Here is a 14,351-nt window from a genome sequence, read left to right as displayed (position 1 = left end):
AGGCCGTTAAAAAGACACTTAAATGATACGCATAGGTTTTTTGAAAGGTGTATCTCGAGGTGAAAGGAACAATTGTCGTAAAAAATAGATGTAAAAGAGTAAAGGGATGATAAGGAAAGGGAAGAGGATAATTAATGCTAGGGTTCTATTCCTCATCCCCACTCTGAGAAGCAACATTATCAATGATTTGACATTTTGGATTTGATACTGTTAAAGATAATGGCTGTTCGTTGTTATTTATTCTTATTCAAAAAATACGTAGAAACATACAGTTGTTTATTAGATGAATTATGTATGGTCAATATAGAACTCTTGCATATATATCCCTCTTCAATAAGTGATCCAATTAAGTGATACCATAAACTTAAACATCAAATATTATGAATTTAATGTTTTTATTTTAAATGAGTTAAGTTATGAGAGTTCACTAGGAGCATACATACCTGATACCTTAAGGCTCATAGTGGTTACTAAGGTATTTAGAGATTGCCCACCAACGAAATTCTAAAGCTAACAACAGAAGTTGAACCCATGCTCTTACAGGGATGAGTCAACTTTGTATCAAAAGGATCAACCTAGATTGGCTACGAGTTTAAATATTGTTTTGACATTGGCAAGGAATGAGAAAGGAGAGCAAGAGTCAAGAGATTTTTTGAAAGACAAATTAGTTTAGTTTAGGCAGGCAAGGAATGAGAAAGGAGAGCAAGAGTCAAGAGATTTTTTGAAAGACAAATTAGTTTAGTTTAGGCAAATGTTAACATGACCCGACATTGGCAAGGAATGAGAAAGGAGAGCAAGAGTCAAGAGATTTTTTGAAAGACAAATTAGTTTAGTTTAGGCAGGCAAGGAATGAGAAAGGAGAGCAAGAGTCAAGAGATTAAGAGATTTTTTGAAAGACAAATTAGTTTAGTTTAGGCAAATGTTAACATGACCCGTTGCGTTCAATATATTAATCTGGGGAACAAATTGGCACTGGATAGTAACATGACCCGTTGCGTTTAATATATTAATCTGGAGAACAAATTGGCACCGGAGAGAGAATCGAACCTGAAACCTCGAAGAGGAGCACACTCCCAGGTCCCAAGCCAATTACCACTAGGCCAACGCAAGTGGGTTTAATCAAGTATTTATTAAACCATTATTTAAATAAAATAACAAATATTGTGGTGATCGGATATCAAAAGCATAATTTTTAACATATACATCGACAACTTTGTCAAAAAAAACTGGGCACCCAAAATTGCTATGAAGTTTCCATGTTAGAAAGTTAAATAAAGCTATAATCTGCCACATCCATTTTTTCATGTTATTTGTTTAATGAAAAAATAATAGTAAGAAACAACTGCACTTACGAACTTACTATCCAAAGCTAAAGAGCAAGCAATATCATAAGATAAAGATACTACTTATTAGAATTATTTTTCACTTCCATTTCCCAGACAAACTAATTGTATCCAGACCTAACCCAAAAAAGACCCGAACAGAACATTTTGTTTGGAAGTAAGCTAACTAAAAGTTGATGGCCAATTGCCATTCAAAATATGCATATAAAAAAGGAAAAATGAGAAGTAGCCTATTTAAGGTTCAAAACATAATCAAATGACAGCCAGTTTCACCAGATGGGAACTCTAATTCGAATCACTTCTGCAGAAGCTAGCTGACTCTTGGTAAATGTAGATCTATCGAGACACAGATGCACGCTATTGAGTACGATCAGATCCATATGCGGGCAATGTGGATGTCGGTTGTAGCATGTCATGATTTGGGAAATGCATTCCTGGTGGCATGTTTCCAGGTGACATTTGCATTGGCCTTTGTAGTGGCATGCTCCCAGGTTGCATTTGCATTGGCACATTTCCAGGTGGCATGCTCCCAGGTGGCATGTTTCCAGGTGGCATTTGCATTGGCACATTTCCAGGTGGCATTTGCATTGGCACATTTCCAGGTGGCATGTTTCCAGCTGGCATGTAAATGTTATTGTGCATCTGCAATGGCATAGATTGAGAAACTGCTGGTAGAGCTGTTCCCCATCCTACCTGAGACTGAGGTATCATAGCTGGGTCAGAAATTGGAGTATATTGAGACCCATTATATTGCTCAGCAGGAGGAACCATCATGGGAACAGGTTGCCCTAAAATTGAGGGCTGAGTGTTCACAACTGGTATCATAGGAATGGTATAGTCTCTACTCCTATCATTATTGACCTGTAATTACAAAAATCATCATTAAAATTAAACTGAATCTGTGAATTCATATTACATGCAGCAAGCTTACAAAATTATTAACCAGTTGATCGCTGCCACTGCTTCCCCTTCAGAACGTATAAAGGAAAATATAATACTGAACAACAAATCTAAAATTACGACAGGTTTCTTGTATTAATATTATCACATTTTTTTTCATTTTTGAAATACAGTCAAGAGATTCAGAAAGCAGTGATGGAGACCAATGATTATACGGAACCTTTCACGACTCAAAGTTGAAGGATTTTCAGTGCATGATACACCGACATCATCCCAGAAAGGAATATCAAGGTCTATAACTAGATAGTCCAGTTCTTGAGTACATTTAACTAAGTATAATCCCATTTCTCTCATCTTTGAGGTTAGGAATGCTAAGATCCTAACAAGTTATCATAATGTTTTTAAGGCATCTCCAATTCATATACTCTTTCAAGCATTCATTTAAATGACATCAATCCTCAGTCTGGGTTGATTATTTACCTTTATACTAAGATCTGTATGACGTGAGTACGAAAGGTGAAGCTTGCAAAAACCTCCATCATATATGCAGTGCCCTTCCAAGGCTTCTTTGGCCACAACAGCTGTCTGAGTATCTGCAACCCATAGCATTTAACTCTGAATTCTCAAACTTACAGTGACAGAATGACAGTACAAAATAAAACAAGGCAAGTAGTAAATCTCTAACTGCTGATAGGTTGAAATTCCCCATGTTTCGATGCCGGGTCAATGACATAAAAATGCATAGATAACACTTGAACTATCATTGTTATACATATCAAAGATAACTATAGGCATTGCTGAGGAGATTCCTAGTGAGAAACATACCCAGAATCCTTGAGAAAACAATAATATCTTTGAAAATAATTTAGAGGAAAATTGAGAGACCATTAGACCAAGAAGGTGCAGCTACAAGTATCTTTGTTAAATATTTCTATCCAAAATAAATCAATCTCAGTAGGACCACTTTTGTTTTAAGGATTATTAGATCACAAGAGGGAGGATCTCCCCAGCAATACTGCAAACAAAGGAGTTCATCTACATGCATATGCAAATGCAACTGTAACACTTGCCAGTTTCCTCAATAAGCCATAAGTGTTCGATTTTTTTCAGAGAATTGGACAACATAGAAGCACATTTGAGAACTTTCCCCAAATACAATGTCTAAAGCTTTAGGTGATATGGAAAACAGTCGGCAAGCACACCCACTTGGTTTGCATTTTGCACTAATACTAATAATGTAGAGTACAAACATAATATATCCAAATGCTGACCAGTTAAATTCTTCAAATAATCTAGATCGAACCTGGATATTGAATCAGAGCCTGTAAACCGCCATTCTTATCAAACATTGCAATCTTTTGGATAGGACCAAAAGCAGAGAAAACCTATCACAAACAAAAAAATAGTACAATATTATTACCTAAGCTGTACTGTCAAAAGATAATGTAAAAACGGTTGATCAGGCTTGAAGGTACCATATGTAAAACATCCAATGTTACAGCATATTGCATGTTCTCAATTGATGCAAGAAGAACGTTACTCTCAGCCTCCAGTTTTTTCCCATCCAAACCAATCATGACCTGAAAAAAAATATATATATAAATGAGTACTTCAAAAAAAATCTTCAGTATACAAAGTCCGCATACAAGGGAAACCCTTGGCGGAAGGCACACACATAACTAATGGTGCATGAAGAAAGCATTCAAGTTAACTTTAGCAATTTGGAGGTTTTCAATTACACAAAGCAGGTGGCAACATATCTAATATGCTATCCCTTAAAACAAAACAGCCAAAACATTACCTGTCCACCTCCCTCAATGGCTGATTGAGCAACAGGAAGGTAAGGATTAGTATAGTCTCTGGAGCATGAAAAATAACCAATTAGATTATTTTTTAATAAGAATAGAAAGTAAAAGAGATCATAGCTGACGAAGGGTGACATCAAATTAGCCATCAATGCTTGGTTTCCTGTCAGCCAGCAATACCAGGGAAAACAGAAATACCTGCTCCTGTGGCTTTGAAACTTCACAGTTAAATCTGAATGCCCAGAGTATGTGATCTTGAGGGTACATGGTCCCACATGTTCAGAGAGCAGATACCTGATAATGAGTGGGATTAAAGATCAACAATCCAAAATACCAAAATTGAAAAATAAAATTAGACCTAATTAACGTTCCAATAACCATCAAGTTCCAGCTCGAACTTGGGACTTCAATTTATTCAAGCACTGCCCAGTTGGTACTCAGTAGCAAATCATATTGACTGATTGTCATTGTAAGGAGCATGGGAAGAGCTATGGGAAATGGACTGAAAGTTTAAAAATGAATGAACAATTTAGTTGACTGATAGTAGAAAAAAGATCTGCTTTTCCAAATTAACAAACCAGAACGATCCTTCTAACCTCATATTCCCCCTATTATTTATCAAAGAAATATCCTCTAACTGATTGTTCTAACTCCCCTAATTAATTGATCAATTGGATTCAACTTCCCCAACCACTTGTCATCCTTTTGTCACAATATCTAGCCCCTAATTTCATTGAAAGAATGATAATAGGAGTAAGAAATCTCTGAATGATTCCTTCCATCCTTATTTGCTCTACTTATCTAACAGATATCCCCTCTAACAACCTAAATTCCCTAACTGACTTCTACAACAACTGTCCCTTCCCTCTATCATAATAATTAATGACTATTAACCACATTCTGTGATCCATATAATTGCAAACAACTGAAAAAAATAGTATATAAACTCCGTAAAAAGACACTGCTTCATCTCTAAATATAAGACCCTGTTGACAAAATTATGGGAATTAAGAAAGTTGGTAGCAAGTTTACCCTTCATAGTAATTATTGCTTACAAAAAAGATGTGAAATAAATTAGAGGCGTTTTTATTAAATTATAATTAATGCATTTGGAAAATTTGAAGGGAGTCCTATAAAAAGGAGCAAGGAAATTTCTCAAGAGTATCCTATATTTAGGCATGCAGGTAGTATATACCATGGTTGTCAAAATCGAGATCTCACCTAAGATCGTTTGGATATAAAAAAATCGTAAATCGTAGGATCGTAAGATCCCACCAGAAACAAAGTTATATTATAATTAAGAAAAATAATTAATAACCAATAGTATTAACTATTAAAATAATTTGTCAGAAAAATAACTATCAAAATATATATGAAGTAATATATTAAATATACGATTTTTTTTTGAAAGAATATTCAATATAAGAATTATTAAGGCTAAAAACAATCAAATCATTTAGAAAGGAGAGTACAGTTAGCAAATTACCATTAAAAAATAAAAATTCTTGTAAAGTAAAGCATTAAAAATTAAAATAATATTAAGAATAGCAAGCAATTAGCTGGCACACTCGTTGCGTGACTTTTCAGCAAGCAATATGGGTCAACGAAATCATAAATAAGCTTTTATTTTGTTTTTTTTAACCAATAAATGAGCTTTTATTATTCCCGACGTGAAAGGCACGAAGCGGGTCAAAAACAGGTCACATGGGTCGAAAGGTGTGAAACCGGTGCGAGAGAGATCGCTGCTCCCACGATCATATGATCTATCTCTACGTGCTTGCCGCTCCGCCCTCTCCCACGATTTTCGCACCGCTCCGGCACAGTTGAAGGAGAAGAACGCGTGAGATCGTACGAACTAGACCTTCTTGACAACCATGGTATATACAAAAAGAACTACCACAGAGTCAATACAGAAGAATCAAACAGTTGGCTATTCAATCATCTGAGAACAAAAGCACCACGACATCTAACCACCGTATGATATCCATCAGTTGAACTATAAACATTGGCAAAAGTATTTCAATTGTTACCTAGGTATGCTTCTTCCATCCAAAGCATCCTTTGCAGAAGTGGCAGTCTCAGCATCTGAGAATTGAACCAGTGCCTAAACAGTAGTACATATAATTAGCTTGTGTTCGTTGTATCAAAAAAGGGACAACAAAAAAATATTTCCTTTCATTAACCTGGAATCCTGCAGTCTTCTCAAAAGTAGTAATCTTATGCACAAATCCAAAAGCTGAAAAGACCTGCATAAGCAAATGTTAAACTTTCAAGAGGACGTTTAGTAAGATAAATTTTAAAATTTGAACACAAAATGAACAAAGGCTTTTGCTTTCTAAGCTATGTTATAGAAAAATAGAAATACTAAAAATTAGAATTTCAGCATAAGTCATAACTTATATAAACAACCAAGCTCCATTTTATGAACACAGAAGATAGGGATTAAAAAAGAAAACCATGATAGGACTTAAATAAGACTGCAGGTTTAAGGCTTTAAGCAAATCAATACATATCTTGAAATGCTTATGTTGCATGCATTGGTGATATCACAAGAAATAGAACATTAAATGTAAGCAACGAGCAAAACCGATGAAAAACTAAGAAATCATAAAAATAATTGCCAAAGATTTCTCATTAAATCTCAAACATTAACTGCAGAAAGTGGAGGAAATAGCTAAGCCAAGTGACATATTTCAAATCACAAATTTCTTAGATGAATAGCTGCCGATGGCTGCCAAGAATCTATAACTGAAATAATACTGTAAGAGTTGAAAGGAAAGGGTATTATTAACTTTAATACATGAATAGTTGATTCAAACAAAGGATTTACGAAGTTAATTGCCTCCTGAACTGTATATTTTGTGAAAACAAAGCATTTAATTGCCAAGTTTAGAACGGAACTTTTAGCCTACATTTAAAGACTAAGAAAATCTGAAAAACAACCAAACAATAGTAGGGGCGCAAATGAAAAAGACTGAACAAAAACATAATCTGGTGAATAATCTATGAAAAAGTAAAATGCAGATGATGAGTCAATGCAGCATGGGTGCACAAATCAGTGAAAAAATGAGGCAACATCCTAAACTACAAGAGTGGTAGGAGTTCAAGAGGGAGACTAGGGAAGAAAGAGGTAGTGATAAGGAAAGGAGAAAAGAGACAAACACACAAGCGCTATTTCTCCCAAAGCACTAAGCTTCCATCGAAGATATTGCCTTCACATGGGTCTGCTGATTCATTTATATACATGTCAACAAGTTTTCCATATCCTGGCAAAGAAAAACCTAAGCACAGAACTAAATGACCAGCATCCTCGTTATGACCGTGTTAGCATGTACAACTGATGCACACATGCCTTTGCTATTTTCTTACCAAGTGCAAGACATCAATGCTGACAAGGCGTGCATCTTCACCCTCAACCGTTACCAACAATACATTTCCAGCAACATCTGCAGCAGTTTTGTTATGCACTATTTCTTGCCGATTTGAATATTGCAGATATACAGTTTTCCCTCGCACTTGTGCAGGCTCCGATGATGAGGCATAGTATGAAATCATTGCAATGGCTTGATTCAAATCCGCCTGTAAATTATTGGTAACAATCAGTAATTCTATTTCATACGAAGGACAAAACAATACCAGGAAAAAAAGAAAAGAAAAAAAAATCACTCACAAATTCAATAAAAGCTTGATTCCGATTCGACCCGACATTGCACTTTGTGTTCACAACTTTGCCAAATGGATTCCCAAGTTCAATCAGCTCCTCCTCAGTGCATTCCCATGGCAAGTTTCTCAAATGAAGCACCTTGGATGGTGGCTGGGTGTACCGGAACTGTTGCTGACTAGAGACCGATGCCATTTCAGACAATAACCCTACCTGCTGAATTGCAACCCCTTAGACTTACAATATCCAATTTCGCAATCGGGTATCATACTATGAAGCACAGACTCAGACACGACACCGGACACGATGCGGACACGTCGACGCCAATAATAATTTGAAAGGAAAAAAAAAGACATAATTCAATGTAATCATATGTCGGACGTAGCCGGCACCGGGACACGCCTAATCCGAGAAGTATTTGTGCTTCATAGGTATCACATCATATACATACATAAATAATTGCTAACAGGTTACATTAACTAATTCACACATTCATAATTTAGCTAGCATGCTTCATAAATGAACCTTAATTTGCAGATAAAATTATGCAATAACATCCAATAAAAAAAAATCTAAACAAATCAGTGCAGTACAGTAGCTAAAGAGAAAAAATAACATTGTGTTTAGGGGTAACATTTCCATGAAATTAAAATTCCAGAAAGAAAAAAAAAAACACATAAATTAACCTAACCTTAATCAGTTTCAGACAATAACGTGCATTTAGTTATCAAAATCGACAAGAATAAAATCAGAATGTGGAAACGAATAAGGGCAAAAAAAAACAATTACCGGAGTGAATCGAGAAGATAAAAGCTCAGATTTTTGACAAGGTCGCGAAATTAGGGTTCTGAAACATAAAAAGGGGGAAACGAAACTTCTCCGTTTACAAACGTTCCGTTTTATTGTTTCTAGGACCCCGTCTGGAAAGAGAAACAAGTACTTATGACGTGCCTCCACCTTAAACCTTTAATCATACATCATAAATTCATGAATTTATATTTTTTTGGCTCAATTATTGCTTATGTGTTTTATCTTTTTTTTTGTTTGTTAATTTTGTTCTGATCTTACCATTCATTCATTTATGTCATAGATTTGCACACATGAATTTTAACATGCTTATGTAAGTTGTATTTTGATGTAATGTTATTAGTTGTTCGGATATAGGGATCGAGGTTTTATGTATATTTTAAATGTAAATGTTAGTGTTCGTCTTAAAATCGAAAATTCATGATAGTGAATCATCGCTTCCAAGCCGTGCAATTGTGTGTCTTATGGTTGAACTAATTAAGAAGAGTTCTCATAATTGTAATATGATTTTCAGGAATTGGGTAGGGCATCTCTCTGTCATAGTGAGAGCTAAGCCCTAGTTCTAATCTCACATCATTCATCCATCCATTTATGTCGTATATTTGCATACATGAGTTTTAACATGTTTATGGAAGTCGTATTTGGATGTATCTTCTATGTTGTTCGAATATAGGAGTCGAGGTTTTCTGTATATTTTAAATGTAAATGTTAGGGTTCGTTTTATAATCGGAAATTCATGATATTGAATCGTCGCTTCCAATTTATGCAATTGTGTGTCTTATAGTTAAACTAACCAGATGAGTTTTCATATCTCTTTCTTATAACGAGAGCTAAGCCATTATAGTCCTAATCTCACATCATTCATCCTTTCATTTATGTCGTAGATTTGCATACATAGTGTAAGTTGGATCCTGACATAATCTTTTTCAATATTCGAACATGCGAGTCAAGGATTCTGCATGTTTTTAATGCAAATGTCAGAGTTCGTCTTTTTATAAAAAATATCTAACAGTAATTCATCGCATCCATTTATTGTAGCGAGGGCCAAGTCATTCTGCACACAACCACCAATTAGGCAAACTTTGGAAACAAGTGATGGGATTGTCGTGTTGCATATATAAGGTGTGTGTGACAAACATGGTTATGTGTGTTAATTTTGTTTTGTGTGTGACAAAGATTTTTTTTATAGATTGCGTGTGATAAAAATATTTTTTACCATTTGTCGGCCGGTGCATAAGAGATATTGAAGGCTAGAAGGATATGAAAGAACAACTACACAAAGACTAAACGAGAGGTATCAGTCCCCAACACATCAGATTCCAGCAAATGGCTAAACTGCGACGGACAGACATCAAAAAGTAACAAATTGAAATCCAATGAGCCTAAAAAAATTGCTAATGCATCAACACTTTCCAATTCAATTCCAACAACAGTCAGATCTGAGCCTAAAAAAATTGATAATGCATCAACACTTTCCAGTTCAATTCCAACAACCGTCAGATCTTCATCACGAGGGATCTTCCACTTTGAGAGCCATATCCTCACAAATTAAGGATTTTCACCACCACCACTGAATCGACATGCAACTCAATGGGCCAAAAACCAAATATAGCATACCTCAAACCTTCAAGCACCCCACAACTCCTTTACACAGACACAACAACGCCCCACACTCCTAGTAAAAACACACACTCCTAGTAAAAACACCTAGCCACCCACCATCGCTTCCTCTTACAACTCCTCCACACCCAACAAACACACCCTCTTTACAAGAACTATCAATATTCAACTTCACCCAACCATTCACAAGGGGTTTCCATCGTATAAGAATGATCTCACGCGTAACTTTTATTATTTTTGCAACTACTACACATGGTGGTCCAACACGTTAGTTTATCTTGGTTATTCTTCTTTGTAATATTTCATGTTTCTCCTTTTTGGTTAGTTTATCTAGTGTTATTTGTGTTGTAATCACTTTTATTCTCTTTGAAGCACTCCTCGTGTGTCAAAGACACATTTTATCTCTTAAATCTTTTGGCTTCTTTAAAATAAATTTTTTTTTATTGCTCATAATATTAAATATTGATTATTTTTTCCGATATAAAATAAAAAATCAAGTATGATTCTTATAAGTAATGAAATAATGTTTTTGTTATGAAATGATATTTTTTAAAATATAATAGTCGACGAATAACTCTTTATTTCATAAAATTATCATTAATTCGTTGACTAAAAAAAAGTGAATCATTACACTTCAATTTGCAAAGCAAATGTACTTCAATTTGCAAATTACTGTAAAAGCTCCGTAATTAAAATTATATATTTATATAAATTTATGCTGCGTATAAACATAAAACGAGTTGGGTAAAAGTCAGTATGCATCTACTCATTTTATTGAGGGGAAGTATTTATCTATTCGTTGTTTTGAAATTTGAATCTCAATTCTATAGCCTCGCACAATGTATATATATTAGGAATTAGACAATGAGAGAAATGATGGATAAAATAACAACAAAGACCGTAAATCATGATCCAGTCTGACCAAGAAGGACATCCTTATAAGGAGTGGGAAGGGGTATATCAACTTTGGTCTCTTCACTAATTTGACGGTTAATCATGGGTTGATGATGATCCAAAATCAAGGGAACCCGTCCTTCTCTTGCACTTACTAGCCTCTCTTGTGCTCCACCTCGCAATTTCTCCAACCTCATCATTCCATTCATTTGTTGCATTTTGAACACTTTTATCAAATTTGTCAATCCACCAATAAAGAACATCAAGCTTCCAAATATGCCAAGCCAAATCCAAGTCCCACCCTGAATTGATAATCAAAACATATATGATTTCACTTATCTCATAATAATCACAACAATTATTAATTCAACAATCCAAGCATAAGATTAAGAAACAAACATACGCATGTTTCTCAAAAAAATCAAGAGTTAAATTTTGCGCATGTTTGGATTGATTATTTGAACTTATATAATGTCATTGCCACATTGGCATAAACACTTGTGACTTCATCTTGTTAACTTATGAAAACAACTTATGATGTGTTAATAATTGGATTTCAACTTTTTTTCATAAACTCTTCATAGTAGCTTATGAAAACAAATCATACATTATATGAAAGCAGTTTGATTTTTTTTTTTTTTTTTATCTTTTATTATAGAAATAGCTTTTTTATATATAAGCTGTAAAATATGTTGTGTTCTCTAAATATGACCTATTCGTTGGCAATACGTCTACCAACATGTCTACGTCGATTCAAATCTATCTCATACCCAAAAATTTGTTGATACACCATGAATTATATAAACGTTCAATATTTGGTTGAACTCATTTTTTTAAACGTTCAATGTTACTAATTAGTTGTTAGATTTTATCTTACATCGAGTTTGAACTAGAGTTCTCAAATTCTCTTATCTCTTAACTCAAGTCACTTGAGTTATCCAACCCCCTCAACTCGGCTCGTTTCACCTAATTATTATCACTAATCTCGCAATAATTACCACAACCATTAATTAAAATAGTTATTTGGTGTAATAATTGAAGTATGTAGAGTACTTACAAGCAAGTTCATGCCATGGTGGATGATTCCAGATTGTTGATGATGATTAAGAATTGCACCAAGCATGAATGACAAACTCCCCATCAAAAAAGGGATATACACAAACTGCTGCAAGATTTGAACATGACCATCCGCTCTCTCATAAATTTGACACGAGTTATGAATCGATCCTACCATCCACAATACAGGACCAGCAACTAGCATGTTCACAACATGCTTTTCCAATTTCAAATAATATCCTTTCTCTTCCTGTCACACACATCAACATAAAAATAATTAAAAAATAAGCAAAAGATATTTTCCAATTTAGTTAGCTTAAATAAAAATGTTAGTGGTTAATTTGTTTGCCGAATGAGGTTATTAGATTGAATCCTAGACTTGGTTCTTACTAATTAATCTTTCAGTGTCCTAACTCATATCACTAGATTACACATTTGAAAACTAAACATAATTAGTTTGTTCTAAAATCAAGATATGCTACAGTAGGTTCAAGGTTCAAACCCGACTACTAACATTTTATCCTCATGCAACAAACTAATCAAATATTTTCTTTTCTATCAAATAAAAAAACTATAAGCACGTGTTTGGACACAATGTATCATGTAACATGTAATATAACTTTTGTCAAAACAATGATGTATCTGATCTATATTATAAATATAAACACGACTCTTTATGCACCTGAATGAAAGTGAATAGAATTCCTAAAAAGATGAGAAGCGATCCAAGGATCTGAACAAGAGGAGCAGCAAACTCAACAAACAAGAGTTGAAGATCAAAGGGCAACAAAGACAAGCGGAAATCAATGGCAGCGAAATGAGCAAGAATATCATGAAGATTAACAATGATAATAATGGTAAGAGCAATAAGAAGAACCACGAGGCCCGAACGGGCTTCAGGAGAAAGCTGGGCCACAAAGCCAGAACAAAGGATCACGGTGGCAAATAGATATAGGCCTGCGTTTATGTATTCGTAACGGTTTCTAGTGAGGCCCGGGCCGTATGTACGGAACTCTCTTGCTGAAGCTAGTTTCACCATTGTCTGAAAAGGAATGGAATGTGTGTCTTAGTGTTGGGTTGGTTGTCGCAGAGAGAGACGTTGAAGAGAGAAAGTATTGAGATTTTGGTTTGGACACGTGGCTCCTTGCATGGAGTTGTGTTGGTTGGTTGGTGTTGAGATTGTACTGTGACACGTGGCATGAGCAGAGAGTAAAATGCCCATTTTTGCGGGAAAATAGGGAAGCCATGTCAACGATCTGGTTATGGTTAGTGGGCCTATGTTGGGCTTACGTTTCCTTAAGACCCAAGCAAGAGGAGTAAACAGCAAATCGGTGAATGAAACAAACAAAAACAGATACGAACTAATTGCCTGTTCTACTTGTAGAGATTTTTCAAAGAACTAGTAACATACCATTTCGCGCATTATTATGAATCATGATGATTCAAATTGATTGTAGATAGTATCTTGTCTTGCAAATTTTTTGTCATTCAAATACGTTGTCTTAACAAAGATAACAACTATGTGTTTTGGGTAGCTTCTACCATAAAAAAACTCACACTTTGGCCCCTCCCAGCTTGAGAAAAGAAGCTACTAATAGTATCATTAGAAGACGTATGTTTTCCCCTCTTCCACCGCGGATCCAAACATGTACATAGTCTTGTTTAGCTTAACCAAGATTTCAGATTCCAATTCAAGTTTGTGCATGCAATAACATTAAAATTTATAGGAAGGAATGAGCTAAGGGTTAAAGAGTTGAAGATTCTGGGTTTAAACCCGTACAAAATTATAAATATTAATCTAGCAACTAACTACTAATATTTATCATAAAAAATAAATAAATTTGTCGCTCATTTAAATCACACAATATTTGAAAGATTAGTCTTTACAAAAAATTAAAAAAATTAACATACAAAATGTGGCTTTGGGCCATATTTGTGGTTTGGGATAATAGTTTAACTCGTATACACACTTTAACACTATGTTTGGTGATGATATCATTCTTTTGAACTAGTTTTTGTCTATGTCCAACCAAATTTTATAAAAATAAAGAATTCTCCTTTTACTTAACCTATTTTATTTGTTTGTGTTGGTGCATTTATCTTACTTTTTTTTATTGCTATGTTGTATTTTTTTGGTCAAATTATTGCTATGTTATGTTGCAAGTAGTAGTGTGGATTGATCCAGCTTTCCTTCTATTGATTGTTATTTTTTTTGTCATGCATTAGGATTGTTATTTATCTACTTTAATAAATTTGGGCTTGCTC

General features: G+C 34.6%; 2 protein-coding genes across 2 annotated transcripts; both read right to left on the bottom strand.

The window, feature by feature from the left end:
- Window positions 1–1,356: 1,356 nt before the first annotated feature.
- LOC146941287 (polypyrimidine tract-binding protein homolog 2-like) lies at window positions 1,357–8,677 on the bottom strand. The gene is made up of 11 exons (XM_085755054.1): window positions 8,499–8,677; window positions 7,719–7,922; window positions 7,418–7,627; window positions 6,232–6,294; window positions 6,079–6,152; window positions 4,247–4,342; window positions 4,045–4,102; window positions 3,719–3,823; window positions 3,547–3,628; window positions 2,724–2,836; window positions 1,357–2,204 (listed from the first exon to the last, which is right to left on the bottom strand). Exons 2-11 carry the CDS (start codon window positions 7,902–7,904, stop codon window positions 1,701–1,703), a joined length of 1,491 nt encoding a protein of 496 aa, XP_085611180.1. The 5' UTR covers window positions 7,905–7,922; window positions 8,499–8,677; the 3' UTR covers window positions 1,357–1,700.
- A 2,199-nt stretch (window positions 8,678–10,876) lies between these two features.
- On the bottom strand, window positions 10,877–13,173 carry LOC146941286 (polypyrimidine tract-binding-like protein). Its single transcript, XM_085755055.1, has 3 exons — window positions 12,769–13,173; window positions 12,088–12,336; window positions 10,877–11,332 (listed from the first exon to the last, which is right to left on the bottom strand). Exons 1-3 carry the CDS (start codon window positions 13,123–13,125, stop codon window positions 11,042–11,044), a joined length of 897 nt encoding a protein of 298 aa, XP_085611181.1. The 5' UTR covers window positions 13,126–13,173; the 3' UTR covers window positions 10,877–11,041.
- Between the last annotated feature and the right edge of the window lie 1,178 nt (window positions 13,174–14,351).

Source organism: Medicago sativa, chromosome 3, assembly GCF_051527215.1.
Source record: "Medicago sativa cultivar Bolivia chromosome 3, Bolivia_mono, whole genome shotgun sequence".
NCBI lineage: Eukaryota > Viridiplantae > Streptophyta > Magnoliopsida > Fabales > Fabaceae > Medicago > Medicago sativa.
The sequence above is the reverse complement of the archived record's forward strand: the minus strand, read 5'-3'. Positions and strand labels throughout refer to the sequence as shown.